This window comes from Prionailurus bengalensis, chromosome D1 (assembly GCF_016509475.1).
Source record: "Prionailurus bengalensis isolate Pbe53 chromosome D1, Fcat_Pben_1.1_paternal_pri, whole genome shotgun sequence".
In the NCBI taxonomy this organism is placed as follows: Eukaryota; Metazoa; Chordata; class Mammalia; order Carnivora; family Felidae; genus Prionailurus; species Prionailurus bengalensis.
The window spans coordinates 113,765,830-113,792,780 of NC_057346.1; the positions used below are offsets into that span (position 1 = coordinate 113,765,830).

The 26,951-nt window shown below is 51.0% G+C and overlaps 1 protein-coding gene across 3 annotated transcripts in view; it reads left to right on the forward strand.

The window, feature by feature from the left end:
• The first annotated feature begins 1,613 nt into the window (after positions 1–1,613).
• NAP1L4 (nucleosome assembly protein 1 like 4) overlaps positions 1,614–26,951 on the forward strand; it is a 47,720-nt gene continuing 22,382 nt past the window's right edge. For 2 of the 3 annotated variants that reach the window (XM_043581995.1, XM_043581997.1), the window contains exons 1-5: positions 1,614–1,730; positions 10,357–10,496; positions 20,908–20,938; positions 21,762–21,820; positions 25,839–25,938. In XM_043581995.1, the coding sequence (XP_043437930.1) occupies positions 20,925–20,938; positions 21,762–21,820; positions 25,839–25,938 (173 nt within the window). In that variant the 5' untranslated portion in view covers positions 1,614–1,730; positions 10,357–10,496; positions 20,908–20,924. The remainder of the gene's footprint in view (positions 1,731–10,356; positions 10,497–20,907; positions 20,939–21,761; positions 21,821–25,838; positions 25,939–26,951) is intronic. The other variant, XM_043581996.1, reaches the window with a different exon arrangement.

Here is a 26,951-nt window from a genome sequence, read left to right on the forward strand (position 1 = left end):
CCTCTGGCCAGGGTGAGTGGCGTCATCAGAACAGTGGACACCCGCCTTGAGCCATTTGCCTGCATTGTCCCAACCCTCTGCTAGCTCTATGAAGCGGGTACTACAAGTGCCCGTGATTGACAGATGGGGAAACTGAGGCACAGGCTCTCTGTCAGGACCATCCAGCTAGAATTGGGAAGGTCGCGGATCTGGCCCCAGGGGTCTCACCCAGGAACGCCCACCCACCCTTTTACTTTTGCTCTGTCCATGCACAGCCCTCTGGCCAGTATGACTGACAGGACGCACCTTTGAGTGTGCTGCTGGCTGAATGGTGGCCCCCAAGAGATTCAGCCCCTAACCCCTGTACCTGTGCACTTGACATTTGGAAATAGGGTCTCTGTAGATGTTAAAATGAGGCCCTGATGTAGTCACTGCAGAGAACACAGAGGGACACAGGAAAGGCCAGGTGAAGGTGCAAAGACTGGGCGGGGCTGGGGAGGGGGCGGGACATGGCTGCAGCCCCAAGAGCTGGAAGAGGCAAGAAGGACCCTCCCTTGGAGCCTTCGGAGGGAGCCCAGCCCCATGACACCTCGATTTCTGCCTTCTAGCCACAAGAGAATAATTCCTGTTGTGTTTTCTGAGCACCTCAATTCGTATACTTTGCTGCCACAGGAAATCAAAACAGCATTCTCGACATGATACAGACAGAAAGCCTTCCGACACCCCTGGCCCTCCTTAGGCCCACCCGCTCAGTGACCCCAGGAAAAGAGTGCACCACTACCTGCCCCACCTCCATCAGACCCCCGAGGACCAGGCACTGCTTACCCAACAACCATTTCTGAAAAAACGGACAAAATAACGCGACCCCCAACTGCAGGTGTAGCCCCTTAACGAAGAGCCTCTGGAACCCCGGACCTGGGCATATGGCTATCCAGGCGCACTGTCCTCTTATTTCTTGTTAGGTCAACGCTGTTCTACAAATTGCCATGTGAGGAGCCCGTGGTGGGGACCCAGCCAGGCGGCAGGGCCGGCTCCCCTGGGAGGGGACGGGGGTCCCCTTCCTGGGACGGGGGTCGGGGGCAGCGCGCATCGCTCCCTCTCCCGCTGGTGGGCTCTGCCTCGGCCAGTGCCCGGCAGACAGCCACCTTGCGCGCGCACGCGGAGGCGTGAGAAACACGGAACCCCAAGTGCCAATCCCCGAGGCAGGGTGAGCCCTGGGATTTGAGGAGGGGACAGGCATGGACGCCGGGGGTCTGCGGGGACCGCGCGCGCGTTGCTGGAAGTGGCACCGAACTGGGGGGGAGTGGCCGCCGAACTGGTGGCGGGCTCGGGAAGGGGCTGGCCGGGGACGGGCGGCGGGCAACCGGCCGCAGCAGGTGCCCTCCACGCGTCCTCCGCGCGCCCCCGCCCCTTAAAGAGGCGGAAGGAATGCGGACGCGCGCCGCCGCAGACGTCACACGCCCTCATTTGCGTACGGCCGGCGGGTCTGAGAGCGACGCAGCGCGGCGAACCCCGCCCCGCGCCCTCTGATTGGTCGTCGCCGGCGGCGCCGAAGCGTCGTTGACTTGCGCCGAGGCCGCCCAACCACAGCCCGCTTTGCTCGAGGGGGGCGTGGCCAGAAGCCTCGGCCAATGGGAGGCGGTGTTGTTGGCGGCCACGGCGGCGCAGCCCCTGGAGCGAGCGAGGCCACCGCCGCCGCCACTGCCGCAGCCGCAGGAGGCGTGAGAAGCAGACGCGAGGCGCTCGGCCGGGTAACGGCGCGCCGGGGCGGCCGGAGGGTGGCCGGGGCCACGACCGCTGGGGGCCGGGACGGCAGGGCGAGGTCCGGGGCCGCCGTGTGGACTGGCGGCGGCGGCAGGGGCGGGGCGGCGGCCGGGGCGGCGGGAAGGCCGGGGCGGGCGGCGGCGGCGGCGGGGAGGGCGGGGAGGCCGGGCGGGCGGCGGCGGGGAGCGGGCGGACGCGGGTGACCCGCCCCGGCGCGGCCCTGAAGGTCAGGAGGCGCTTTGTTCCCGCGCGGCCCGTGCGGTGACCCCGAGGGGAGCGGCGGGCGCGCTTCCGCGGGGCCCCTTTGTTTTCGGGGCGCGGGCCGCCCGGCGGGGTGGTGTCTTTGGCGGGGCCGGGAGTGCCTGCGGCTGCGGGAAGTCGCCCTTCGGGACGGGGACGGGGACGGGGACGGGACACGTCCCCAGCGGACGGCAAAGTTCCGAGCCTCTCTTCCTGCGTCTGTGCGTCTTTGCCCGACTGCGCGGGGCTCCCTTTCGGAACGCGCTGTGTCCGTGCCGGCGATAAGACGCCGGCGCCCGCACGTCCCCCCGGTCCGCAGGTCCGCCGTCCGCGCCAGAGGGCAGCGCGAGGTCGCGGGCCATCTGCGGGGCGGGGGTCCTCGCCGGCCCGCTCCACCGGCCCCGGCAGCCCCTGCTTAGTGTGGCTGCGGGTGTGCGCGGCGCGGAAGGTGCAGGCGGTCGCACGTGAAAGTTAGAAAGTCGTCTTTGAGTCGCCGGCTTCCCGCAGTGGTGCCGCTGCCTCTAGGTGACTAGCGATGGCTGTTGCTACACAGCGGGGACGCCTCTGACCTCGTTGCACGTGTTGACTCATCGCCTGATAATCCGCTGGGTCGGGAGGTGGGTGCTGCTGTGCTGCCGGGGAGCTGCCGGGGGAACTCCAGGCCCTAGGAGGTCGGATCCAGCGGCCCGTCCGAGGTGACAGCTTGACTCGACGCGCCGTTGCCGCTCCCGGAGGCGGTTGGAGAAGTTGTAAGGAGGCCTTGGGTGTTGGTGATCGCGTGCGCCCGGCTGCAGTCTCGTTGCCGAGGGTTTGAGCTGGTTGCCGGTTTCCAGCGAGAATTCTGGGGTCCTGACGATTGCCCAGTGCTTCCCCGGCTAGAGTCTGCGCGGTGTTTCAGGCTGCCGTTAGTGATGGCCGGTGCAGTAAATAGTCTGCAGGTGCCAAGTGAAGCGGACGGAGGCCAGGGGGCCGCTCCAGGGGCGTCTGTTCCGGGGGTGCAGTGGGACGTTGTCTGGCGGCTTCACTTGCAAAGGTGGCGTTGCCGCGGGGGGGGGGGGGGGGGGGGGGAAGAAACCTCAGAACGTGAATTTTCTCAATTTACTAGTTGCTTTTTTACTTGTTTGGGGATAAGGAATTTTTTTTTTTTTCCTCTTTTGAGGTTAATTATCCTGTTTCTTCCATTCAAAGGATCCATGGAAGGTAAGTAAGACCTTTCTGGTCGGTAGAGATACTGTTGCAAAAGTTACTTTGTTGCAAGCTTGTGGTGAGGAAAGGATCTCGTTTCATGGATAATGTAGGTATGGGGATTGTAACCTTCCCAGATTTACTTAGGGACATTCAGGCCTAGGATTTAGGGTTTTAAGTCCTCTTTTGCTGGTGTGATGAAAATAATCGTTCTGAAGGTATCTTTATCTAAAACGGGTTACTTCAGCAGCGTGGTGCTGTCTTAAATACCTGTTATGACATGTATCATTTGCACCTTTTTTCCCCTGGTTTACCAGTGATACTGATTCAGGACGTGTGTGTGATTATCTGTGTCTCTGTATCATAAAGTAACCTCTAAACACATTTGCGAATGTCGCATTATTTTTCAAAAGGAATATCGGATGCTGGTTGGAGAGATCCGATTCTTTGGAATAGCTACTTTAATCATTTTTGTTTGGATGATGTCAGCAGACTGAATTGTGGAGAGACTACTTATGCTTTAGGGTTATTGTCTTCTAAGTACGTAAGGGCGTTTCTTATTTTTGTGAGCAGGCCGTTTAGATTACCAGACTCTGGTATTTTGAGTTTGGAGGTTTTTATCTATAGGAGGTAGCTCATAGTTTTATAGAGATGAAGGGCTAGAGTTGGGGTGTGTTCATCAACACATTACAGCCTGTGAACTTGTGCTTCAGTCTTTAATTACAGTATTTCAGTTAGTGTGTCAGGGTTTTAACAGCCTCTTGATGCTGAGAGCAGATCAGTTTCCCGTGTGCAGCTCTGACGAGCCAGTGGAGGGATCGAGATCGTCAATATTTTTCTAATTTTGAGTGGTCGACAGTCTTCTAGTATCAGGAAGAGGTGACCTCAAATGTAAGTGTGTAAGTGGCTTAATAGAGTTCAGAATTACTTACTTTCAGATTTTTTTTTTCTTTCTGTTCATTGTCCACAGTTCTTAAATGTTTTAAAACTGTTTTCTGGGGCGCCTGGGTGGCCCAGTTGGTTAAGTATTCGACTCCTGATTTCGGCTCAGATCATGATCTCACGATTTGTGAGATCGAACCCCACGTTTTTTCCAGGCTCCTTGCTGGGCATGGAGCCTGCTTAAGTGCGTCCGTCTCTCTCTCTCTCTCTCTCTCTCTCTCTCTCTCTCTCTCTCCCCCCCTCTCCCTCTCCCTCTCCCTCTCTCCCTCTTCCTCTCCCTCTCCCTCTCCCTCTCTCTCTCTCCCCCTCTCTCTCCCTCCCTCCCTCTCTCCCTCCCTCCCTCTCTCTCTCTCTCTCTCTCTTCCTCCCTCCCTCTCTCTCCCTCCCTCCCTCCCTCTCTCTCTCTCTCTCTCTCTCTCCCTCCCTCTCCCTCCCTCTCTCTCTTCCCTCCCTCCCCCTCTCTCCCTCCCTCCCTCTCCCTCCCTCCCTCCCTCCCTCTCTCTCTCTTCCTCTCTCTCCCTTCCTCTCTCCCTCTCCCTCCCTCTCCCTCTCTCTCTCTCTCTCTTTCTCAAAAATAAGAACACACAACAAAAACCCCAGAACTTTAATAAGCTTATGTTGAACTGCCAAAACTTTCGTCGGAGAACCTAAATGTTTTCGCTGTGTTTTGGAACAATAGTGGCGTGTCTGTGGGCAGGAGGGTGATTTAAATTCCCAAAGGCCTAGGAGCTGTCAGCCGTGTGAAACCGTACTGCTCAGAACCGACACTAGCTGTGGCCCAGATCTGAGTCCGGGGGCGGCAGTGAGGAGCTTGTGGGGAGTTTGGTCTGGAATTGCTTACTTTAGGTGGGAGAGGAGCCACAGGCGGGCGCTTCCCTCGCTTGGCTGTTCCGCCACCGGGAGGGAGGTGGTAGAGAGGCGGTCGGTGCAGAATCCCCGCGGCAGGGCAGGTCGTCGGCATCCGGCCTTCGCTGACTTTGGGCCACGTCTCCTGGTTTGACGGTTCTTGCCTCCCACAGACTGGAATTGGGGGGCGGGGGTGGGGTTGACCTCCCTGGCGAGACCCTGATCGGTGGGTAGTGAAGAACGTCGAGATCAGCTGCTGGGAGACTTTTAAGTAGATGGTGATGACATAGGTTTGTTTTCATTTGACAGCCATTGGGTTTCTCCCTTGCCCTCTTCAGAGAAGGTGGGGCTGCTTTGCTTTGCCGTTGGATTGATTTTAAATTTCATGAGTGGTTAGTAACAGGAGGGGTGTTCTTTAGTAAGAAAACTTGTACAAGAAATCAGTTTGTGACCTACACCTTTTGATCTTGACCACTCACTGTGGAGCCTTAAATCTCCGCTTACCAGTATATCCTGTCAGCTGTTGCAACTAAATGTGCCTCCGTTCTGGGTTCGTGACTTTTTTTTTTTTAATGTGCTGTGCGTTTTCATATTATCCAGAAAGCCTGTTTCAGACATGATGAGGCGATTTTAACGAGTCATGCGGTAAAGAGATCGGCTGTACCCCTCAAACAGTTACGTACCAAGGTTATAAGAATGCCGCCGTAAACATTAAAACGTTTGCGTGCATTGGGGCGCCCAGGTGGCTCAGTCAGCTAAGCGTCCGATCTCGGCTCGGCTTGTGATCACACAGTTGGTGAGTTCAAGCCCCGCACCAGGCTCTCTGCTGTCAGCACAGATCCTCTGTCCCCTCTCTCTGCCCCTCCCCTGCTCTCTCTCAAAAATAAATAAACATTAAAACATAAAATAAAACACTGTGTGTGTAGGAAAGTAGCTTTCGGTGCCTTGTATCCATCCATTCATTCGTGAGCCTCTTCTCGGTGCTAAACACAGTCCCGGGTGCTGGGCTACCACACTGACCAAAACAGAGGGGCCTTGCCTTCATGCGTGTCTGTAGTGGGAGACAGATAAGCAACTTAGGGGGTGGTAGGTGCTCTTGAGAGGAAAAGTAGGAAAGGAGCAGGGACTTGGGTGCTTGTGACTTTTCGGTGGGGTGAAGAGGGAGGACCGTACCAAGTGACGAGACTTCCAGATGCTGGATTAAGGGAAACTTTGAAACGTTTGCCTCGTTCAATCCTATGCCGATGAATTACAGAGAAGAGAGAGCAGAAGAGGAAAGTGGAGCTGTGGTAACAAAGAACCACTTCGCCCTGAGTAAAAATAGAGTGTTTGGTCAAGGAAAGGAACTGAGTTCTTTACTCTTTTCTGGAAAACCGAGGGCTTGTTTTCTAGCAAGTTTTTGGAGAGATGGTCCACTGTTGTCTGGTGGCAGTTAGGTCTCATCAGCAGACATCACTTCCTGCGTCTTCAGACTCTGCTCCGAGTCCCGGATGCCGTGCTGCGTGCACGGGTGGCACGGCGGTGAGTGAGTGAAGCGGAGACTGCTTGGCCGCTGGCTCCGGGGACTGCCGTATCGAGCAAGTAGACGGGTCCCTGCCCTCCTGGACCTTGTTCAGTGGAAAGACAAGCGTGCATGGTTTCTCCATTCTTAAAGAAAAGAAAAGAAAAGAAAAGAAAAAGTCTCAAACACCTGCAAACATAATGACCCCCATATCTAACCCACAGCTGCAGTAATTAACTGTTTGCCAATCTTAGTTCATCAGTAAACCTATACAGACGCTTTTGTAATTAAAAGGTTTTATAGGGATGCCTGGGTGGCTCAGTCGGTTAAGCGTCCGACTTGGGCTCAGGACATGATCTTGTGGTTCACGCGTTCGAGCCTGGCGTTGGGCTCCATGCTGACAGCTTGGAGCCTGGAGCCTGCTTCAGATTCTGTGTTTCTGTCTCTCTCTCTGCCCCTTCCCTGCTCACGCTTTGTCTCTTTTTGTCTGGCAAAAATAAATTTAATAAATAAAAATAAAAGACTTTATAAACGCCCAAAGGGAAAGGAAGAACATATATATTAGATTATCAATCATTATGTATGATTGAAATCAGTTTGAACTTGGGGCGCCTGGGTGGCGCAGTCGGTTAAACGTCCGACTTCAGCCAGGTCACGATCTCACGGTCCGTGAGTTTGAGCCCCGCGTCGGGCTCTGGGCTGATGGCTCAGAGCCTGGAGCCTGTTTCCGATTCTGTGTCTCCCTCTCTCTCTGCCCCTTCCCCGTTTATGCTCTGTCTCTCTCTGTCCCCCAAAAATAAATAAAAATATTAAAAAAAAAAAAAAAAGAAATCAGTTTGAACCCAATTTCAAGACTACCTTTATGAGTTTAGGACTTGGGCACACCTTTCTCTCTGTCCCTCTCTCTGTCTCTCTCTCTCTGTCTCTCTCTCTTTCTCTTTGGCTAAGACTACAAGCATAAGTGCAGGATATGTTAAGTTAACAAGGATGTTTTCTATTAGTTGGGAACCTTACAGAAGTTAATTTGGTTGTTTACTTCAGGCATGTTTTCAGTTTACCTGCTTGCGTATTGAATCCAACACCGTTACCTTCTGATGGTGAGGAATGTAATGACAGACTGGATTAAAAAAATCAGGGCAACATAAATGAGGTCCGGACTATGCCAGGGCTTAGGGGGTGGAGACCTAGGGATTTGTTGCGGGGGTATCCTGACTCCTTCTTGGAGAGACGGTTCCTTTGTCCTTTCTGATGGAGTCTCAAGCCAGAACATGATCTGGTACTCTGGAGGACCTGGACTTGGACCTTGGGGCTGATTGGACTCCATCTTAGGTTGACAGGGTAGGATCACCATCCCTCACGCTTATGTGAACTGTGAGATTAATAAGAATTATAGGCTAGAATGAAATTCTGAAGTCTGACAGAAGCATTTGGTCCATTTGCCTTAATTTTCGTCATTCAGTTATTTCATGGGAAGACACTGAGGATCTTTGACTTGGTTTAAGATCGATTACGTATAGAAATTTTGGTTATGTGAAGGGTGACCGTATTCCCCAGTTTACTCCTTTGTCTCTCAAAAGTGACCCCCTTTGAAGTTATATGATTACTCTAGCTATAGACTGAGTGTTTTAAAATTAGGAATTTGGGGCGCCTGGGTGGCTCAGCCAGTTAAGTGTCCAACTCTTGATATCAGCCCAAGTCATGATGTCTGTTCTTGGGACTGAGCCTCGTGTTGGTCTCTGCACTAACACCGCGGAGCCTGATTGGAATTCTCTCTCTCCCTGTCTCTCTGCTCCACCCTCTCTCTCAAAATAGGTGATTAAAAATAAACATTAAAAAAAAAAAGCCCACTTTCCTTCATACTATGAGTTCTCATTCTAATGAGAAATAAAGAATAATTGAGAGGGGGCCGAACAATACATCCCTGTTAAAATTTTTTTAAAAAAAACAGGAATTTAGTTATAGTGGATAATTTGCCACAAAAACTAAGAATTTTTTCCCCGCGAAAACAATTTTTTTGTTTGGGGTAAAAATCCGTTAATAGGGTTGTGAGGTATCTTACATACATAAAAGCAAAGCATTATTTGTATAGTCATAGAAATTTGCATGCCAATCCAAATTTAGAATCTTAGACTCAGTTAAAGTTTTTAGCCCTAGATCTGAACTGCTGTATTTTTTTGAAATTTTAGAATATTCTTTTGCCTGGGGACCCATTTGTATTTTAATATGATTGCCTTATAGACTTAGGAGAACCTTCAAATGAGGTTGAAGGTTCTCCAAATGAGGCTTGAGACCGTGATTTTGATGTTAAGCTAAGCGTACCAACATTTAAAACAAATGAATATTTCTCAAACCTGCAAATTTGGTAGTCCTTGTGACTTTGTATTTTTTTTTTTTTAATAAGCATTTTTGTTTTAAGTTTATTTGTTTTTGAGGGAGAGAGACAGGGCACATGCAGGGGAAGGGACAGAGAGTGGGATACACGGAATCCGAAGCAGGCTCCAGGCTGTCAGTATAGAACCCAGTGTGGAGCTTGAACCCACGAACTGTGAGATCATGACCTGATCCGAAGTCGGACACTTAACCGACTGAGCCACGCAGGCATCCCATGACTTTGTATTTTAACTAGTTGGGATTGCTAAACAAAAGTAAATCATTTATGGCAATGAAGACTGACAAGTGGAACTCTAGTTCGTTTATGTCACCAACTCTAGATTATTTTTTCTTATGTGAAGGGGAAAATGTTGAGAATAACTTGATTTGTTGGTTTCCAGTCAAGCAATAGAGTGATCTGTAAGCACGTTGCAGTTGTAAACGCCGAGGGAGACCTTAATGGGTCACACACTGAGTGTTGCACATGCACAGAATTTTGTCCTCTCGACAGCCTCTCAGTCAGCACTGTCTAGGCTGTGGGTGTCGAAACTGAACTTACACAGCTAGGAGACAGTAGAGATTAGGGTTCAGAACCAGGTTATTGTGTGTCTTCGTTCTAGATGTTGAGTTCTGGCTTTATTGTTGTTTAGTTCTCAAAATAGTTTCTTTCCTATTGTTTAAACTCATCTTTTTGTTATTCTGTCCTTGATTTAGCCGTGTGTGTGTGCGCGCGCGTGCGCGTGCATGCACAAGTGTTGTGTCGGGTTTAACATAACTGCTTTGTCATCGTGTCACCAAAAATAGTATTAAATAGCACATGGCCTCACATAATTGAAAATAAAGTGGATCATTGTATCCCAGGAATCCGTTAATTTGGAGTGGCGTATGAAGCTCTTTGGCCTGTGTTCTCAAGAAGGCATATAATCACTCCACAGTCACGTCTCGTGCTGGACGCTGTTTAGGGCCCCGGGGCCACATAGTGAGCATCATCGAGGAGTGTTTTTATTTTCCCATTTCTGGACTGCGTGTTTCTCGGGAATGCTGCTGCACCGCCGATTCTGACTGACTCTGAGCTAGCTGTTGATTGGCCACTCTTCCAGCAGGAGCAACAGTGATCTTGAGCTGCGCAGGTGGAAATGGCAGCAGGAAGTGAAGTGGTCAGTGGTGGTAGGGAAAGTTCACCAGGGTCTCAGTTTCAAACGTGCAAAGATTTTAATCTAAGAACCAAAGGAAATGAAATGGAGAATCTCACATACATGGTCTCAGAAAAATCAGACTTAAAGACAGACTGATTTCCCATAAACTCTTGATTTACAGAAGATCAAAACTCATTCAACAACTAATGAGTGTCTGCCAAGAATCTCTCAAATGTCCCCTTTTGTACTCTGCCCACGAAAGCAGCCTGCCCTAAACCTTTAGTGGACCCCTCTGTAGCTCGCTGCGGTCTGCGTGTCCCAAATTGCAGCTCCTTTGCTATTCCCGAATACACTCAGTGTCTGGTGTCTTGAGCTTGTCCTCCTCTCTTTTAGGTTCACCTTGCATGGTGTCAGAAGTGGGATCTGAAGGTGCCAGCTGCGGGGGCACTGTGACTCCTGGGATCGAGCGAGGTACTCACATTTGAGCCTTTTGTGCTCTTTGCTTCTACGGAGTCACCATAACTTTCCGTTTGGTGAGTCTTCCCCAATATCAGGCTCCCTTGTTTTGGTTGAACTCTCAGACTTTGTTCAGGATTTGTCGTACTCTTGTTCTTAATCTGATCATGGGATCCCAGTCATCTAAATGGTCTAAGAGTGGCCCCCTTTCAGGAACCCTGGCCAGTTTTTCATTAAAAGATGATGGTCCTTCCTCATACCCGGTGTTGACAATATGGACCAGTCTTGCTAAGAAAGGTAACTTGGAGCCCTGACGGCCATTCTGGGAAACCTTTCATCTCTTCAGACTTGTTTTTCTCCCAGCCGAGTTAGAAAATTAAAACCGTTCAAGTGGGATAGTTATTTTCGTTGGTATCTGAAGGTTTCTAAACGTGTTCAGAATTCTAAAATTGCACCTTTACAAAATATTGTTTCCAAAGTGACTGAAGCAAATAAACAACTAAAGGTGGATAAAAATAAAGTGTTAGAGGCTTCTTTCTTGGTGCTGGCCAAGGTTCCCTCCTACACCCCCCCCCCCACTGCCCCACCTCCTTACACATCCCTCTTTGCCTCATCACCCTGCCCCTCTATCTGAACTTTCTTTCCTGTCACTGAAACCTCACCATCCTAACCCATCAAAACCTTTCCTTTCAAAACTGACTTTGTGAGGATGCTGTTAAACCACCCCAAATTTCCTGTACCCCATGGATAAAAAGCTGAGCTTAGGGCTATAATTAAGGTCTTTCCCAAGGTAACTGAGGATCTTTGTAGATTTGTGGAATTCACCAATCTGGGCTGTGGTCTCTGTCCGTTAGTTGACATGCCTCTTGGAGAAGGTCAAGCCCAGCGCTGGATGAATGCTGCTAGTTGGAAACCCCCTGAACAGTCTCTAGAGTTTAAACTAGACCAGCCGCCAGCCCTTTCACATGACCAAGCTTGTGGTGTATGACCATGAGGCTACACGAAGTCATCTGTAGGGCTAGCCCGTGGACTAGACTCAGATTCAGGCATGCACCCAGAAGCCAGCTGAATCCGTCCATGACTGTTACGTGACTGTCCGTGACTCCAAGTTGTTTTCAAGAAAATTCCAAGCTTCCCATAGATGTGGAGTCCACCCAGATGAGCTCTGAGTCCATGTTTGTAAATGGGACTAAGGAAGGACTTAACACTGTTGATCAAAACAGCCGGTATGGGACAGGCATGGAGGCTCCACAGCGGGTGTGACCTGCAGGGTCACGTTAGCATTGCAGACAGTCTGCCCACTGGAAAAAGGGTTGCTCTAAATTGAAATCCAAACAGTTGCAGCCCCCCGAGGAGCAATGGCCAGAGCCACCCCAGTGATGGGACTCTGAGGACACATGGGGATTATTCCCCAGCCTTGTGGGAGGGAGACTAAATAGGATGGGAAGACTGCTTTCCAGATTGGGGACCAATTTTCTCACTGTATCAATTAACACAGTAACCACCCTGTCAGTGCTCAACCCCAAATTAAAGTGTCCCTTCTTTAGATGATACGTATGTTCCGACCGCGGGGCTCTCAGATGAAGTACCATACGTTCCTGTTTCTTAGCCCGTATCCTTTCGTCTGGGACCTTTGCAGACAACCAACCACTTCTTCTCAGTGATTTAGCTCCCGTACATTGATCTAGGATGAGCTTTCCTGGAGATACACATTGCCTTTTTTGTTCCTTTCCCAAAGCGGAAATGTGCCGTGAGGTCAAATCCAGTACTCGGGAAACTCTCAGCGTTCTTTATTGCAGTCTACAAACCAAAGACGACCAAACTTTGGTCTACATCCCCTGGTACCCCCACTCTTCGGGCAAAGCCCTCAACACACAGAGGCAGAATTCATAATGCTCCTCCCTTTAATAATCCAGATTGACCTCTCAAAACTTCTTCCAAGAATAAATCAACATCCTATAAATAATAAGAGGCCTGGAGCACCTGGGGTAGCTCAGTCGGTTAAGCATCTGACTTCGGCTCAGGTCATGATCTTGCAGTTCGTGGGTTTGAGGCCTGCGTCGGGCTCTGTGCTGACAGTTCAGAGCCTGGATCCTACTTCGAATTCTGTATCTCCCTCTCTCTCTGCCCCTCCCCTGCTCGTGCATTCTCTCTCTCAAAAATAAACATTAATAAAAATAAGAGGCCTTATCAGGGTATAAGGCTTATCACAGATTATAAGAATTCGTTATCCTTTGTACTAGTGCTTGTAATATCCCTATTTTACCCATAAAATACCCCTCTGGCCAAGGATGGAGATTGGCCTGGCATGTTAAGGCAGTAAACACTAATCCCTTCACCCTGTTGTCTCTGGTCCGTACACTGTTGGTTGCCATTGGATTCCAGACTTCTTTTTTCTTGTTTAAGGTTTATTATTTTTGAGAAAGAGAGAGTGAGGGTGGGGTGGAGACAGAGGGAGAGACAAAGGATTTGAAGCTGACGGTAGAGAGCCCAATGTGGGGCTCAAACTCATGAACCCTGAGGTCGTGACCTGAGCTGAAGTCACACACTTAACCAACTGAGCCACCCAGGCGCGCCTGGATTCCAGACTTCTTAATGGCCCCTTTATGCCACACTCGAGAACACCAAACCTGATCCCATTGTTTGGGATGACCAAAGTGACTTCTTTAGGCTTTTGAAGGAAGCTGGTAAGTCCACCTACACTTGGACACCCAAATTACCAGCTGCCCTTTTTCCTTTTTGTATATGAGAAGGAAGGGGATACCCTTAGACTACTTACCAAAAATGCGGAGTTGTCCCAGACTCCTAGGCTCCTGTAACCAACAGTTCGATCCACTGCCTGAGGACGTCCCCACGGCCTCAGAGCTCTGCTGCCACCATTCATACTAAAGGCTACTGCAGAGGGAGTCGGCGTCTTCCTCCACTCTTTATGCTTCAGGGCTGTTGAGGCTCCCTTGGGTTCATACCACGCTCAGTGCCTTGCAGCGAGCTCTTCCCTCCTGTGAGACCCTCTTACTAACCGCCCCTCGTGTCACTCTTGCTCACTGGAACCATCTCAACCCTGCTTTCCCTTCTCCCTCCTCCCCTGATGAAATTCCCCATGACTCTCTGACTTGGACGGATCAGCTGGTGACCCCTTGTGAGGTGTTCCAGGAAGCCCCTTTGACAAACATTGATCTTTCCCGGCTAACTGATGGCTCTTACCTAAGCTGTGAACATGCTGTATCCTGTGCTGGGTGTGTGATGGCGCTTCTGTGTGGGGCACGTGATAACAATTTTGAGGTTGGTAAGTCTGCACCTCTGCCTTTGGCTTCTGGAGCTAAACAGGCTGAATCACATGCCTTCGCTTGAGCATGCATTATAGCCGAAAGCAAGACAGCAAACATGGATACTGACATCCAACATGCCTTTGGGGTGGCCCATGACCTTGGAACGGTAGGGAAACAACAGGGCTTCCTCACTTCCAGTGGAGGTAAAGAATGGCTCTTATTCCGGTGAAGAAATGGGCAAAAGACACGAACAGACACTTCTCCAAAGAAGACCTCCAGATGGCCAACCGATACATGAAAAAATGCTCCATGTCACTCATCATCAGGGAAACACAGATCAAAACCATGACAGGATACCACCTCACACCTGTCAGAATGGCTAACACCAACTACTCAGGCAACAACAGATGTTGGCGAGGATGCGGAGAAAGAGGATCTCGTTTGCATTGTTGGTGGGAACGCAAACTGGTGCAGCCACTCTGGAAAACAGTGTGGAGGTTCCTCAAAAAACTAGAAATAGAACTACCCTACGACCCAGCAATTGCACTACTAGGCATTTATCCACGGGATACAGGTGTGCTCTTTCTAAGGGGCACATGCACCCCAGTGTTTATAGCCACGCTACCGACAACAGCCAAAGGATGGAAAGAGCCCAAATGTCCATCGACGGATGAATGGATAAAGAAGATGTGGTGTATATATATATATACAATGGAGTATTATTACTCGGTAATCAGAAAGAATGAAATCCTGCCATGGGCAACAATGTGGATGGAACTAAAGGGTGTTACGGTAAGTGAAATTAGTCAGAGAATGACAGGTGTCCTGTGACTTCACTCATATGTGGAATTTAAGGTACAAAACAGATGACCATAGGGGAAAGGAAACAAAAATAACATTAAAAGGGGACAGAACAGGCCCCATCTTAAAGTATAGCAGTTCTTAACCACCGCTCAGTATGCCTACCTTGCATATCGTAGGAGATAGCAGGGGAGTCTGCTGATAATCTCAGTCTTGCTTAAAAGAGCTACTGTCCCAGCCACTGTTTTCCTGGCCCTTTCAGGAGTTGGAGAGGGCTTCAGGGAGGAGAAGGAAGGCCCCAGTGCCCAGTGGGATATTGTCTGGGGACACTGAGCACATGGAGAAAGCAAGAGAGCCACAGTGGCTGCTCCTGTCCCCAGCTATCCCCACCTCTGCCCCTACTTCTCCCACCCCCTCAAAGCTTCCCAGGAATTAAAAAAATAAAAATAAAAAGATTAAAAAAAAATAAAAAGGGACAAAACAAAAGAAACTCTTCGTATAGAGAACAAACTGAGGGTTGCTGGAGGCGTTGCGGTTGGGGGGATGGGCCAAACGGGCAAGGGGCGTTAAGGACGATACTTGCTGGGATGAGCACTGAGTGTTATACGTAGGGGATGAATCGCTGGACTCTCCTCCTGAAATCATCATTGCACTAGACGCTAACTAACTGGGATGTAAAATTACAAACAAGAATGGCTCTTCTGTCCAAAACCTGTTGGCCGCCGTAATGCCACCAGCGGCTCTGGCTGTTGCTACGTGTCGCAAGTCTGATCCCCTGGAAGCCAGAGGAATCTGCCTCACCGATACCCCTGTGAGAAATGCCACCCTCATGAGCTCCGCTGACCAAACCTCTGTCGTGGCACAGAAGACGACCCCCCAGCGGGGACCTCAGGTGTGAGGCAGGGAGTCCAACGGCCGGCCTCCGAAAGGGAGAAAAGCGGGGTTGGAAATCTAAAGGCTGCTGGTACCACAAAGAAAAGGGACTCTGGTTTGGACCCGGTAATAAGCTGATCCTGCCAGAAAGTCTGAAGTGTTCCTTTTTGCCCCCTGTGCCTGAGTTAAGCCACTGGTTCCCTGAGAGATGGTAACTTCTGTGGGTCCGTATTGGTAGGCAACAGCAGCAGGGCCATAAAAAGTGCTGTCTTGCTTCCACCCGACCCTGAGTATAGCCCAGGGGAGCCTGCTTGCACCGCCCCGGGAAGTTGTAGTTCTCCCGCTGGACCATGCGAGCCCTGGGAGGTGAATTTCACACGTTCGCCCCACCTCGCGGACACAGACATTTTCTGACGGTAGTTCCCGTCTCTTCACGTTGGATTGAAGCATTTCCACGTGGAAAAACGACTGCCTCTTCTGTGGCTAAAGTGGCTCAAGTCCTTTTGCCAAACATCGTTCCCGCTTGGGGAGCACCGTGGTGGCCCGGGGACCCACTTCGCTTGGCAAGTACTTGGACAAGTCTGTGCCATCTGGCCAATTCTACATCATTTTCGCTGTGTTTATCCTCAGACTTCGGGACTGGTCCAACGTACGGAAGAATAACGATCCGGGTTGCTAACTTAGTTGGAGCCTCCAAATACCTTGGCCCAAAGTACTGCTCCCGGGTCTTCTAAATCTCAGATCTGCTCCGTCCAGTATTCATAAACTCTCACCTTTTGAAATAATCACAGGACAGACCATGTATTTAGCTGCTGCTGCTTTTGACCCACAGCTAAAGAAAGGGCACATATGTTAGTTTTGTAAGGGTCTAATTAAATCCACCGAGAATCGTCGTGTTTGTGGTAGGACGATCTTTCCACAGCAAGCTCCCTAGAGACAAAAGACATCACACTGTACAGCCAGGCGAATTCATCTGCTAGAAACAGCATCTCCGTGAAGACTCACTCCAGCCTCATTGGAAAGGCGCGTACCAGGGGGTACTGACGAACCCCTGTGCCACCAGGTTCCAGGAGACAGACTCCCGGGGTCACACGTGCCATCTAAAAGAGCGTGAGTGGACCTGCACCCCATCTGGTGACTTAAGGCTGAAAATTTTCGAGGACTGAAGCACATGACACTGGAAGAAGACCACCTACCCCAGACGCTCGGGCCCGGCCTGTGGAGCCTCCCCTTTGACGGTATTCGGTATCATTCAGCGACCGGATCCTGCTTCAAGTTGTAGTTGTCCTTTCGCCGGCCTACTCGCCGCCCCCTCCTTTGCCTGTAACACGTTCCTTGTTTCTCACCTTACAAAAACTCTTTGATCCCACCAACCCTCTGATGGTTGGATTTGCACCGGAGTTAACACTGGTGATAAACCTGAATGGGTGGTCTGGCCGTTTTCCTTAGAAGGATGGCAAGAGCTTTCTAGCAGAGATACGGGGTTTTCTTCTGGTACTTTCGGGGCTGTACGTATTCTCCCTTCTGGCAAATTGGCACCAGCCGTTACGGCATTCCGTTCGGTGCTCCTCACCCGTAAAGGGATACCCTTCACTCAAGTCCGTGCGTTTACCCAAGGTCTTTTCTCTATTTCGCAAACAGTAACGGGACTGGCAAAACTTGAGGCCGCCTCCCAGTAGACTTGTAACTCTGCAGTGGTGCGTGACCCAGAAGACTGGGAGTACATTCCCCACTGGAATCTAGAAGACTCCAAGGTCTTCTCTATCAGCGTGTCTGGTGGGGTGTCGAAAATGATAAGGGCACTGGGAATGGGAAGCTGACTGGTCTCCTTCTGGTGGGAACTTCATTCAGCATGCCTTCTCCCTGGGAGATCCCCAGACCTCCGTCACAACCTCCCTTGCAGCCGTCATACTCACCTGGTAACCCACGTATATTGGAAGCTTAAGACATTCCTATAACCGTCTCTGCGGTGCTAACCAGTTGTCACCTGTTAGTGTGAGTGAGTATGTTTTTAATCACGAGGTCTCTCTCATTCTGGGGAAAAAAACTAATCTAGCAAAAGGGTCCACCTGAGGCCCTGTCTTGAGAAAACACTAGTTATGTTTTTCTATGTGGCAGAAACATCTATTCCACACTCCTCCCGGAAAGGATGCTGTGGTGTCATTGCCCGCGTTCCTGATGCCGAAGGCGGGAACACCCTTCCGCCCGCCACTCCCATATCCAATCTGGGTTCTTTCTCCTGTCTTTTTTCTCTCTCTCTCCCCTACTGTCTTGAAAGAGCACACGATAACAGGGACGGATACAGTTTCGGGTGGTTGCCCACGAATAGCCCAACAGTGGAGAGAGAGGCATTTGGATATGCCTTTGCCTGAGCCTTTCCCTCGGTGGGAGTAGCAGAGCTTACAAAGGCAACTCCGAGTCTGTGGTTCTAGCTGTACTGCTCCTCTGAGGGCTTTGAACATCAACGGACCCAGACAGACAGTCGCAGAAGGTAGTCCTGAGCCGTCTCCCGTAGTAGCAGGGAGGAACCGGTGCCCTGTTTGGGGAAGAATGCTGTTTGTATGTTAACAAATGGGGGGAATAACTGAAGAACTAAAAATAATGAAATGTAGGGGCGCCTGGGTGGCTCAGTCGGTGAAGCGTCCGACTTCGGCTCAGGTCACGATCTCGCGGCCCGTGAGTTCAAGCCCCGCGTCGGGCTCTGTGCTGACAGCTCGGAGCCTGGAGTCTGCTTCGGGTCTGTGTCTCCCTCTCTCCCTGGCCCTCCCCCGTTCATGCTCTGTCTCTCTCTCTGTCTCAAAAATAAATAAACGTTTAAAAAAAATTTTTTTTTTAAATAAAAAAAAATAATAATGAAATGTAATATCAAACTGTGAACTGGAATAAGCCAGGCCCTAGAGACCTCGGACGTTTTCAGCTTCCTAAATCACAGGCAGCGAGGGAAACCGGCTGAGGAGTTTTTCCAGCCAGTAGCCATAATTGGACTTTGGGCCCTGGGTTTAACCCTCTCGCTGAAGTTTGTGCTGCCTCATATCAGGCAGGGGCCTGCCTCCTAGACGTGTGTACAAACTAGAGTTCTCTTCCTTCCCAAGACTTAGCCTGAAGCTCCACTGGGAGGAACGTGGCCGAGATCCCCCATTTCGTGACTTTTTTGTTCACGTGTGGCCTGACGCCCTCTGGCCGCGTCCCTCCCGTGAGGACAAACATCCGGGGACAGTCTTCCTGGGTTCTGACGGGCTCCGTCCACTCACAGCTAAGGACAGCTCTGAACAAGACCCCGTACAGACCAGTTGACCGGCGCTGCCTTCTGTGGCAGAGGCCGATCACGGGGACGCCGGCAGGATTGTATCCTTCGATGGGAGCGAAGGTGTCAGGTGGGGAGTCTCACACATGCGCCCTCAGGAAAGCGGACCCGAGGACCGTCAGGCTGACTTCCTACAAACGCTTGATTTCCAGAACGTGGAAGTGGTCTCCCCCCAGTGAGTGTCCACCAGGAATCTCTCCCCGTCTTTAGCCATCCCGCTTGCTGCATGGCTCCCGACTCGCTTTTCCTCTGTGTCCTCTGCCCGTAAAAGCGGGCGCCCTAGACCTCCGGCGGCCTCACCCCTAGCTCTCGAATTACAGTTCCTCCGCTTTTCCCCAGGAGGCTCTCTTTCTGGTTTTGGAACTTGCCTCAGCTTGTCTCCTTTCTTTTAGGTTGACCCGAGTCCGCATCGTCCCAGCCGGGGGACCTCGGTCAGGCGGTTCGCCTTCCCAGCCTCAGTGTCGTCCCCTACCCGCCAGGGGTGTTCGCTCCCTGGCAGAGTTGGTGTCGGGTGTAAACTGTAGGGAAGTGCCTGTCGCCGTGGGGCCCTCGCCACTATACGAGGTGTTGGCACCAGGTGTGTGGTTTGATGGGCAGCTACCGACTCGGGGTCAGGGCTGGAGCCCGTCCACTGGGCTGGCGGTGCCGCTGCTTCTGGAGAGCAGGCCCCTCCCGGCCCTCAGCACGTGTGTGGTCTCCAGGGTGCTAGCAGAGACACCGCCACACGGTGGAGCCACGCGGCGGTGGGTGCCCACGGGGAGCGAGGTTGGCAGGAGGTGCGGGCGTCCGTTCGTACTGTTCAACCCAGAAATCCTGCTGTTGGCGTGGAAATAAACAACGGGGGCCCCGGGCAGCCACACAGACGACCGCGTTCGGACAGACGTTAGCGAAGGCGTGTTGTAGGGAGAGCCGTCAGGACTCCACAGCTGGCACCTGCTAGGCGGGCGCCTCAGCTCTTAGGGTCTGGCATCAGCTGTCACTTTGCCGTCTCCCCTGTCCCGAGGTCTGCGCTCCCGGAACGGAAGCTCGGGGATGTAGCGAGCTGCAGGGGGGCGGGGCTGGGAATCAGGGTCGCAGTGGGCGGCTAGGAAGGGCAGGGATTCACATTTGTGTGGAGTGACTGGACTCCACAGAAGGTGGCGGGGACCAGGAAAGGTCTTTAAAAGTCACTGATGTGGGGGCTGTGAGGCGGAGGGCCGTTGTGGCCAGCCCCTGCCGCACCTGTTGAATTCTCTTCCTTCTGCTTTGCATCTGCAAAATAAAATCACCTAAGAAAACGCAGTTGAGTTCAATACAAAACTCTTGCAGATCATAAATTCCGGCTATTTTTCTTCAGTACAAAGTGTTCAGTGCTGTTTTGTTTGAAACATTGTGACTGAGGGGCTCGGGCTTTGCTCTAGTGCCTGAGAATAAGACGTCGACGGGCCCGGGCCGTTGACAGGTTGCTGCCCTGGTTCGGAGGGAGGGGGAGGAGGAAGAGGCGGGGGAGAGTATGGGGAGGAGGGAGAGGGAGAGGCTCCGAAGTGTGTTTACCGTGTCTGAGATTAAGGAACGACACCACCTCTCTTTAGCTGTGCATTTAGATAGGGTTTTGAAGTTTTATTGAGTTCTTTTTGAGGCATAAACGTCCTGGAACCTAACTTTAATATTTAGAGGTAGAAATTCAACTGATTTGAAGATAACCCTTTTCATGTGTGTCTTCTGAGAGTGGGATTGGACTGAGAATGTTACATCGTGCTTTTACACAGACAGTGCCATCTTTGGCATGGGAGTAAGGGAACATACAGAACAAAGTTTAAAAATCATCCTGTGATTCGGAGCGTGTGAGACAGTGTAAACACCAGTAAATGCTTTGACTGGTTCCAGAATAATTGGCTTAGCATCAACACACGTCCTTGTTGTTAAAGCTTATTATAGAGAAAAGGCAAACGAGGATTGATCGCTCTTACCCTGAAGTCTGGTCATTGTAGCACCGAAAAGACATTTTTTTGTGAGTAAAATGTGCATACGCTGAAATTGACAGGTCCTTAGTGTATGATTTGATGAGTTTGACAAGTGTATGTGTCTAAGAAACCTAAGAAACCAACACCCCATTCACGATCTACAACATTTCCATCGGCCCAGAAAGTTCCCTCCTGGTAGACCCTCGCCCCCACAGACGGCCGCTCCGATGGGCACACTGGCGGAAAGTTCTCTGTGAATATTTGATGTTAATTGTTACAACTCTTTTTCAATTCCTAGGAGGTCAGAGCCTTCAGATGGCAGATAACAGGTAAGCCAAGACGGACTTTGTTGGGATTTCTGTTTTGGTTGATGAACACGAGCCAGGCTGCCCGTCCGTGAGCACCAGCGGCAGCTCTGGCTGATAGCTCCTTTTCCCCCCTGTATTTGAGCCCATGAAAACTTGCTTCACGCGTGGGAAGTGTCTCAAATACTGATCCTGGGACACCTTTTATGGGAAGGTGTTTTGCTCTCTAGGCCTTCGTGCCTCCCAGGTGAAGTCCTGGCCGCCTTCCTCACGTCGCACGCCCCCTGGTGTTCAAGTGAAGAGTTTTGTTATGTGGCTTGTTCTGAAGGTCTGGTGTGGTGTTTGATGTGGTTTGATTTTGGTAAGGGAGCTGTGTCCAGACGTCTCTGACACCTGTCGCACCCATTTTGGGGAAGTTCCATTGTTTGTGGAGACGTTCTGTGGCCGGCTTACAGAGCCACTGAGGGCACCGTGTCCCAGAAACCCGGTAAGGCAGCTCTCCTTTGACCCCCTTAGCGGCCGACCAAGCTGTAGCGGGATGCTGGTTGGCTCGCGGGGTTGGTTTGAGGGTGGGCCGCAGAGTTTGGGGGAAAGGAACTGGAGAAGTGTAAACTAAGACGCTTTGGCCAGGGCTGGAAATCAGAACTGCAGGGGGGTGGGGGGGGGGGTTAGATGGTAGGATTTTTTTTTGCGAACAGGAAAGCACCTCGTGGATAACACCTGTGCATCCGTAGCTGTGCTCTGTCCTTGCAGAGATCCCTCTCCCTGGGTTAAGTAAGAAAGTGCCCTGTGCTGTCTGTCTCCGGAAGTTCCTTGCTAGCGATACTTACTGCACACGTGGTCTTAGTTTTTCAGATGGTGTTCCCTCAGACGCCTTGGAGGCTGCTAAAAATGCAAGTAATACAGGTCAGTGCGCCACCCGCGGAAAAGGTGACAGTTGGAGAGTTTGTGTGCACAGCAGGGCATCCTGCACCCTCGACCCATTTACTGCGATAACACAAGCAATACAAGTCCAGGGTTACTGTGCTTCAAAGACGTGGAGGAGTTAGAGTAATTGAAGTGGAAACCGGTACTTCATTTATTTTATTTTATTTGCTTTATTATTTTTTAAAATATTTATTTATTTTTAAGAGCAAGAGAGACAGAGCATGAGCAGGGAGGGGCAGAGGGAGAGGGAGACACAGAATTGGAAGCAGGCTCCAGGCTCTGAGCTGTCAGCACAGAGCCCGACGCAGGGCTCGAACTCATAGACTGAGATCATGACCTGAGCCAAAGTCGGACGCTTAACTGACTGAGCCACCCAGGCGCCCCTATTTTATTTTATTTTATTTTTTTATTTTATTTTATTTTATTTTATTTTATTTTATTTTATTTTATTTTATTTTATTTTATTTTTTAATTTAATTTAATTTAATTTAATTTTATTTTTTATTTTATTATTATTTTTTTTAAGTTTATTCTGAGAGAGAGAAAGAGAGTGAGCAGGGGAGGGGCAGAGAGAGAGGGAGACACAGAATCAGAAGCAGCTCCAGGCTCTGAGCTGTCAGCACAGAGCCTGACGCGGGGTTCCAACTCACAAGCTGTGAGATCATGACCTGAGCCAAAGGTGGATGTTAACTGATTGAGCCACCCAGGTGCCCCTATTTTATTTTATTTTATTTTATTTTATTTTATTATTTTTATTTTATTTTAATTTAATTTAATTTTATTTATTATTTTTTTAAGTTTATTTATTCTGAGAGAGAGAGAAAGAGAAAGAGAGTGAGCAGGGGAGGGGCAGAGAGAGAGGGAGACAGAAGCTTAAGCAGTCTCTGAGCTGTCAGTGCAGAGTCCGATGTGGGGCTGGAACTCACAGACTGTGAGATCACGACCGGAGCGGAAATCGGGAGTCGGATGCTTAACTGACTGAGCCAGCAGGCACCCTGAAAATCGGGACTTCATTTCAAACTTACGGTCAGAACTTCAGGCTTTCCAGAAGTGCGGTGACCTGCACAGTGCATCTCTGTGCCTCAGCTGGGGACTGGTCTTCCCATCTGTGTCCTCTCTTCTTTTCCCTGGTTATTCTGGAGCAAACCCCAGACTCCATCATGTCATTCGGTCTGTAAATTCACAGATGGGATTTCTCCTCCATTTTAGAATTTCTGTATCTGTACTTTTTCCCCTTGAACTGTTTGAAAGCAAGTTGTGGACCACCTGACTCTTTTCTCCTAAAACCGATCCAATTAAATTTCCTACAAAGCAGGATGCACAGCCATCACCGCAGTGCCATTGCCACAATGGAGAAATGCGGGGTTGACGGGGCACCACCAGCCGATAGCACAGTCACGTTCCTGTTTCCCTGGGCTTCTCAGCAGCTCTGTTCCAGCTGCCGCCCGCACCCAAGTCCGAGACTGGCCAGAGGTCACGTCTCCAATTTAGTTCCGTCCCCTTCGTGGCAGAGCCGCCCTCCACGCGATGACACATCAGTGGGCTGCGTGCCCCGGCTGTTGTGTAGAACGTCCACACTCTGGGTGGGTCAGGCGGTTTCCTCCCCGTCACACTCAGACTGCCACACCAGGGACATGGTGTGGGAGGGGCACTGGGGCTGCGCCCGGGGTCAGTGCTGAGATTGAGGACTTGGTTACGTCAGCGCCTGGCAGCTTTCCCCGTTGGGAGGGTCCGGTCAGTGAGTGACCTGTCGCTTATCCTGCGGGTACCCTATTTTCCGTGAGTTGTGGTCGTGATCCTTTAATCAGGATTGACGTCGGTGGCTGCAGCAAGGCGTTTCTCTAAGACGGTCCTGCTGTGTATTACATCTGTCAAAGACAGTCGGGGCGCCTGGTGGCTCAGGCGGTTAAACGACTGCCTTGATCTCAGCTCAGGTCGTGATCTCGCAGTTTGTGAGATCAAGCCCCACGCCGGGCTCTGCACTGATAGCAGGAGCCTGCTTGGGATTCTCTCTCTCCCTCTTTCTCTGCTCCTCCCTGGCTCGTTCGCTCTCTCTCTTTGGAAATAAACATTAGGAAGAAAAAAGACCGGCTTTCCTTCCCTACTCTCCCAACCCCCATTTTAGTGTTACTGTAGGCTCCTCGATTTCCGTTCCAGTGTTTTATCAGTTGCCATCATTCTTTCTGGTATGTACGTTGTCCCACATTGCCAGTGGAGTTCCTTTCAAGCTGGCTTCTGTTGCCTTCTGTTATGTCCCCATCAGTTTGTGTGCTAGGTGATGTTCTGTGTTTCCTTGTACTTCCCTTGCTCCAGACCTGGAATCTACCATTTGTCCCAGGGGCCCTGTTTTAGTAGGGAGAGATACATTTTAAAACCAGAACACGGGCACCAGAGAGGCCTGGTCAGTTAATCACCTGACTTTGGCTCGGGTCATGATCTCACGGTTCGTGAGTTTGGGCCCCGCATCGGGCTCTGTGCTGACAGCTTGGAGCCTGGAGCCTGCTTCGGATTCTCTCTCTCTCTCTCTCTCTCTCTCTCTCTCTCTCTCCCCCTCCCTTCCTTGTGCTTTTTCTCTCAAAAATAAATAAATATGAACATAAAAAAAAAAAACAGAACGTAGATGCTGTCATTGTTTCTAGGCCTTTCAGTGGCCAGAGCTAGAGGACACGTGTGTTTGTGTATATGCAGGTAGCATTTATGCATTGTACACGTATACAGTGTTACGTTACACAGTTACATAGATTAAATACACATACACACTGTTTCATGGTGGCAGTTCTTTGTAATTAAAATGTTGAAAGCCAGTTGCCTACTTAGTGTCCTTTGCTTGCCCACATCACTTGCTTACAAAAAGAGGGGCACCTGGCTGGCTCAGTGGGTGGAGCTTGCGATGCTTGACCTCGGGGTTGTGAGATCGAGCCCCGTGTTAGGTGTAGCGGTCACTTAAAAATCTTTAAAAAAAAGCGTGAGGGAGCAGAGAGAGCTCCCAGGTATGGACTACCTTTGGAGACAGGTGAGTGTGCTGCGTAGGTTCCTGTAGAGTGTCAGTAAGAGGGCATTGGCTCAGCAGACGCTGAGAGTCTGCACCGGGGGCTAGATGATGTGCCCACTCTGTGGTTACAGTTGAGCCAGAGACACTTCCTTCCTCCTCAGTGTCTTGCTTCTTTGTTGGGAAATAGTACAAATGTTGTGCGAGCTGTAAGGGCAGTGTGGTGGACGAGGCCAGTGAGTTTTAGGAGGACGGGCAGGGATTGCTGTGTGCTGGGGGTGGGTCTGGGCAGGGCAGCGTAGGTGAGGTTGGGGACCCACAACGCTTGGACGTCTGGACGCTCCAGGAGCCGGCCGGGGCTGTGAGCCAGACCGCAGGTGCACGATGGTTTTCTCTGAGGGACAGTTGCCTCATCCTTGTCCTTGGCCTCTGGGTCCCCTCAGGATGGCGGGGCGGCAGGAGATAGGTCCCTACGTTGGGAAATGACTCTGTCCTCTTTTGGGGAGATCTGGGGCTTAGACAGCTAACGTGAGTACCAGAAATCTCCAGGTACCTTTCAGTGGGTTTCTAACCACTCAGGTAGTTAACAGAGGCTATCCAACGCCTTTAAAATACATAATAAGTATTTTCAAAACATGTACTTCAGCTACTTGCTACATTTAGAAATTAAATAAACGTGGGGGCGCCTGGGTGGCTCAGTCGGTTGGGCGTCCGACTTCGGCTCGGGTTGTGATCTCGCGGTTTGTGGGTTTGAGCCCCGTGTCGGGCTCTGTGCCGACAGCTCGGAGCCTGGAGCCCGCTTCGGATTCTGTGTCTCCCCCTGTCTCTGCCCCTCCCCTGCTCATGCTCTGTGTCTCCCTGTCTCTCAATAAGTAAAAATCTATTTAAAAAAAATTAGAAATTAAATAAACAAAGCTAAGTAGGTGTGTGCTGATGAGTTTTAAACTCTTGGCTCTTCTGTGGTGGGCATATTTTCAATTTTTTGGCCTTGTTTTTACCTCTTAATAGAAAAGCTCACCGATCAGGCGATGCAGAATCCCCAGGTTTTGGCGGCTTTACAGGAACGGCTTGACAGTGTCTCCCACACGCCTTCCAGTTACATTGAGACGTGAGTATGCTGTGCGTGGGCCCCTGGTGCAACTTTAAGAAAGGGAAAAAGACCGATTTCCTGGTTCCTTAGACTGGGAGTAAATGTCTTTCCCATTGAGCAGACTTTGGGGGCTGGGAGCCGGGCTCCGGGTTCCAGAGAGGAGCGCCTGGGCTCAGCGTGTGCTGGAAACGCAGGCCTGTAGGGGGTGGTGCGGCTCGGGGGCAGGGGGGCCAGGCTCAGGGCGGGGCGCGGTCTCTCCCCGCTGCCCGCGGCCCGGGAGAAGGAGACTCGAGGGCGCTGACGGTCTCTCACTTTCTGGCTAGACTGCGGGCGAGTGGGCTGGCGCTCACGGGGAGGAAATGCCGGGGGAGGAGCAGGGTTGCGTGGAATCACGGACGGTGCCTGCGGGGGAGACTCTGGAGTTAATGCAAGGTCGGAGGGCAAGTGGGTGCGGGCTGTCAGGGCCCAGTTTGCTTAGAGTCTTTTGCTATTTTTACTCCGTTAGGAGGATGTGGAAAGCTAAAAATAATTGCAATTGTGTGATTAACGCAGAAAAGAGGGTCGCCTGCGGGGCTCAGTCGGTTGAGCGTCTGACTTCGGCTCAGGTCGCGATCTCACGGTTTGTGGGTTTGAGCCCCGCGTCGGGCTCTGTGCCGACAGCTCGCAGCCTGGAGCCTGCTTCCGCTTCTGCCTCTGTCTCTCTGCCCCTCCCCTGCTCGTTCTCGGTCTCTCTCCCAAATACAAAATTAAAAACAAAATTTTAAAGATGTTTTTATATAAAAACATTGTGCATTTTTTAAAATGCACAAAAGAAATACAGGTGTTTATGTATGTGCTGTTTCATTACATCCTCACTGTGCCTCCTCTTTGCTGTCCTGCCAGCAGAAGGTCCTAGAAGGGGGACTGGATTTACGAGTCTTGCTAAAGGACCTTTACCTTGAGGTGGCCGGGGTCCTCTGTGATTTAAGGCTGTTCCGGTCCTTTCTAAACAGTGCTGTGCATAGGAGCAGCTGGGACTGTTGCTGAAGGAA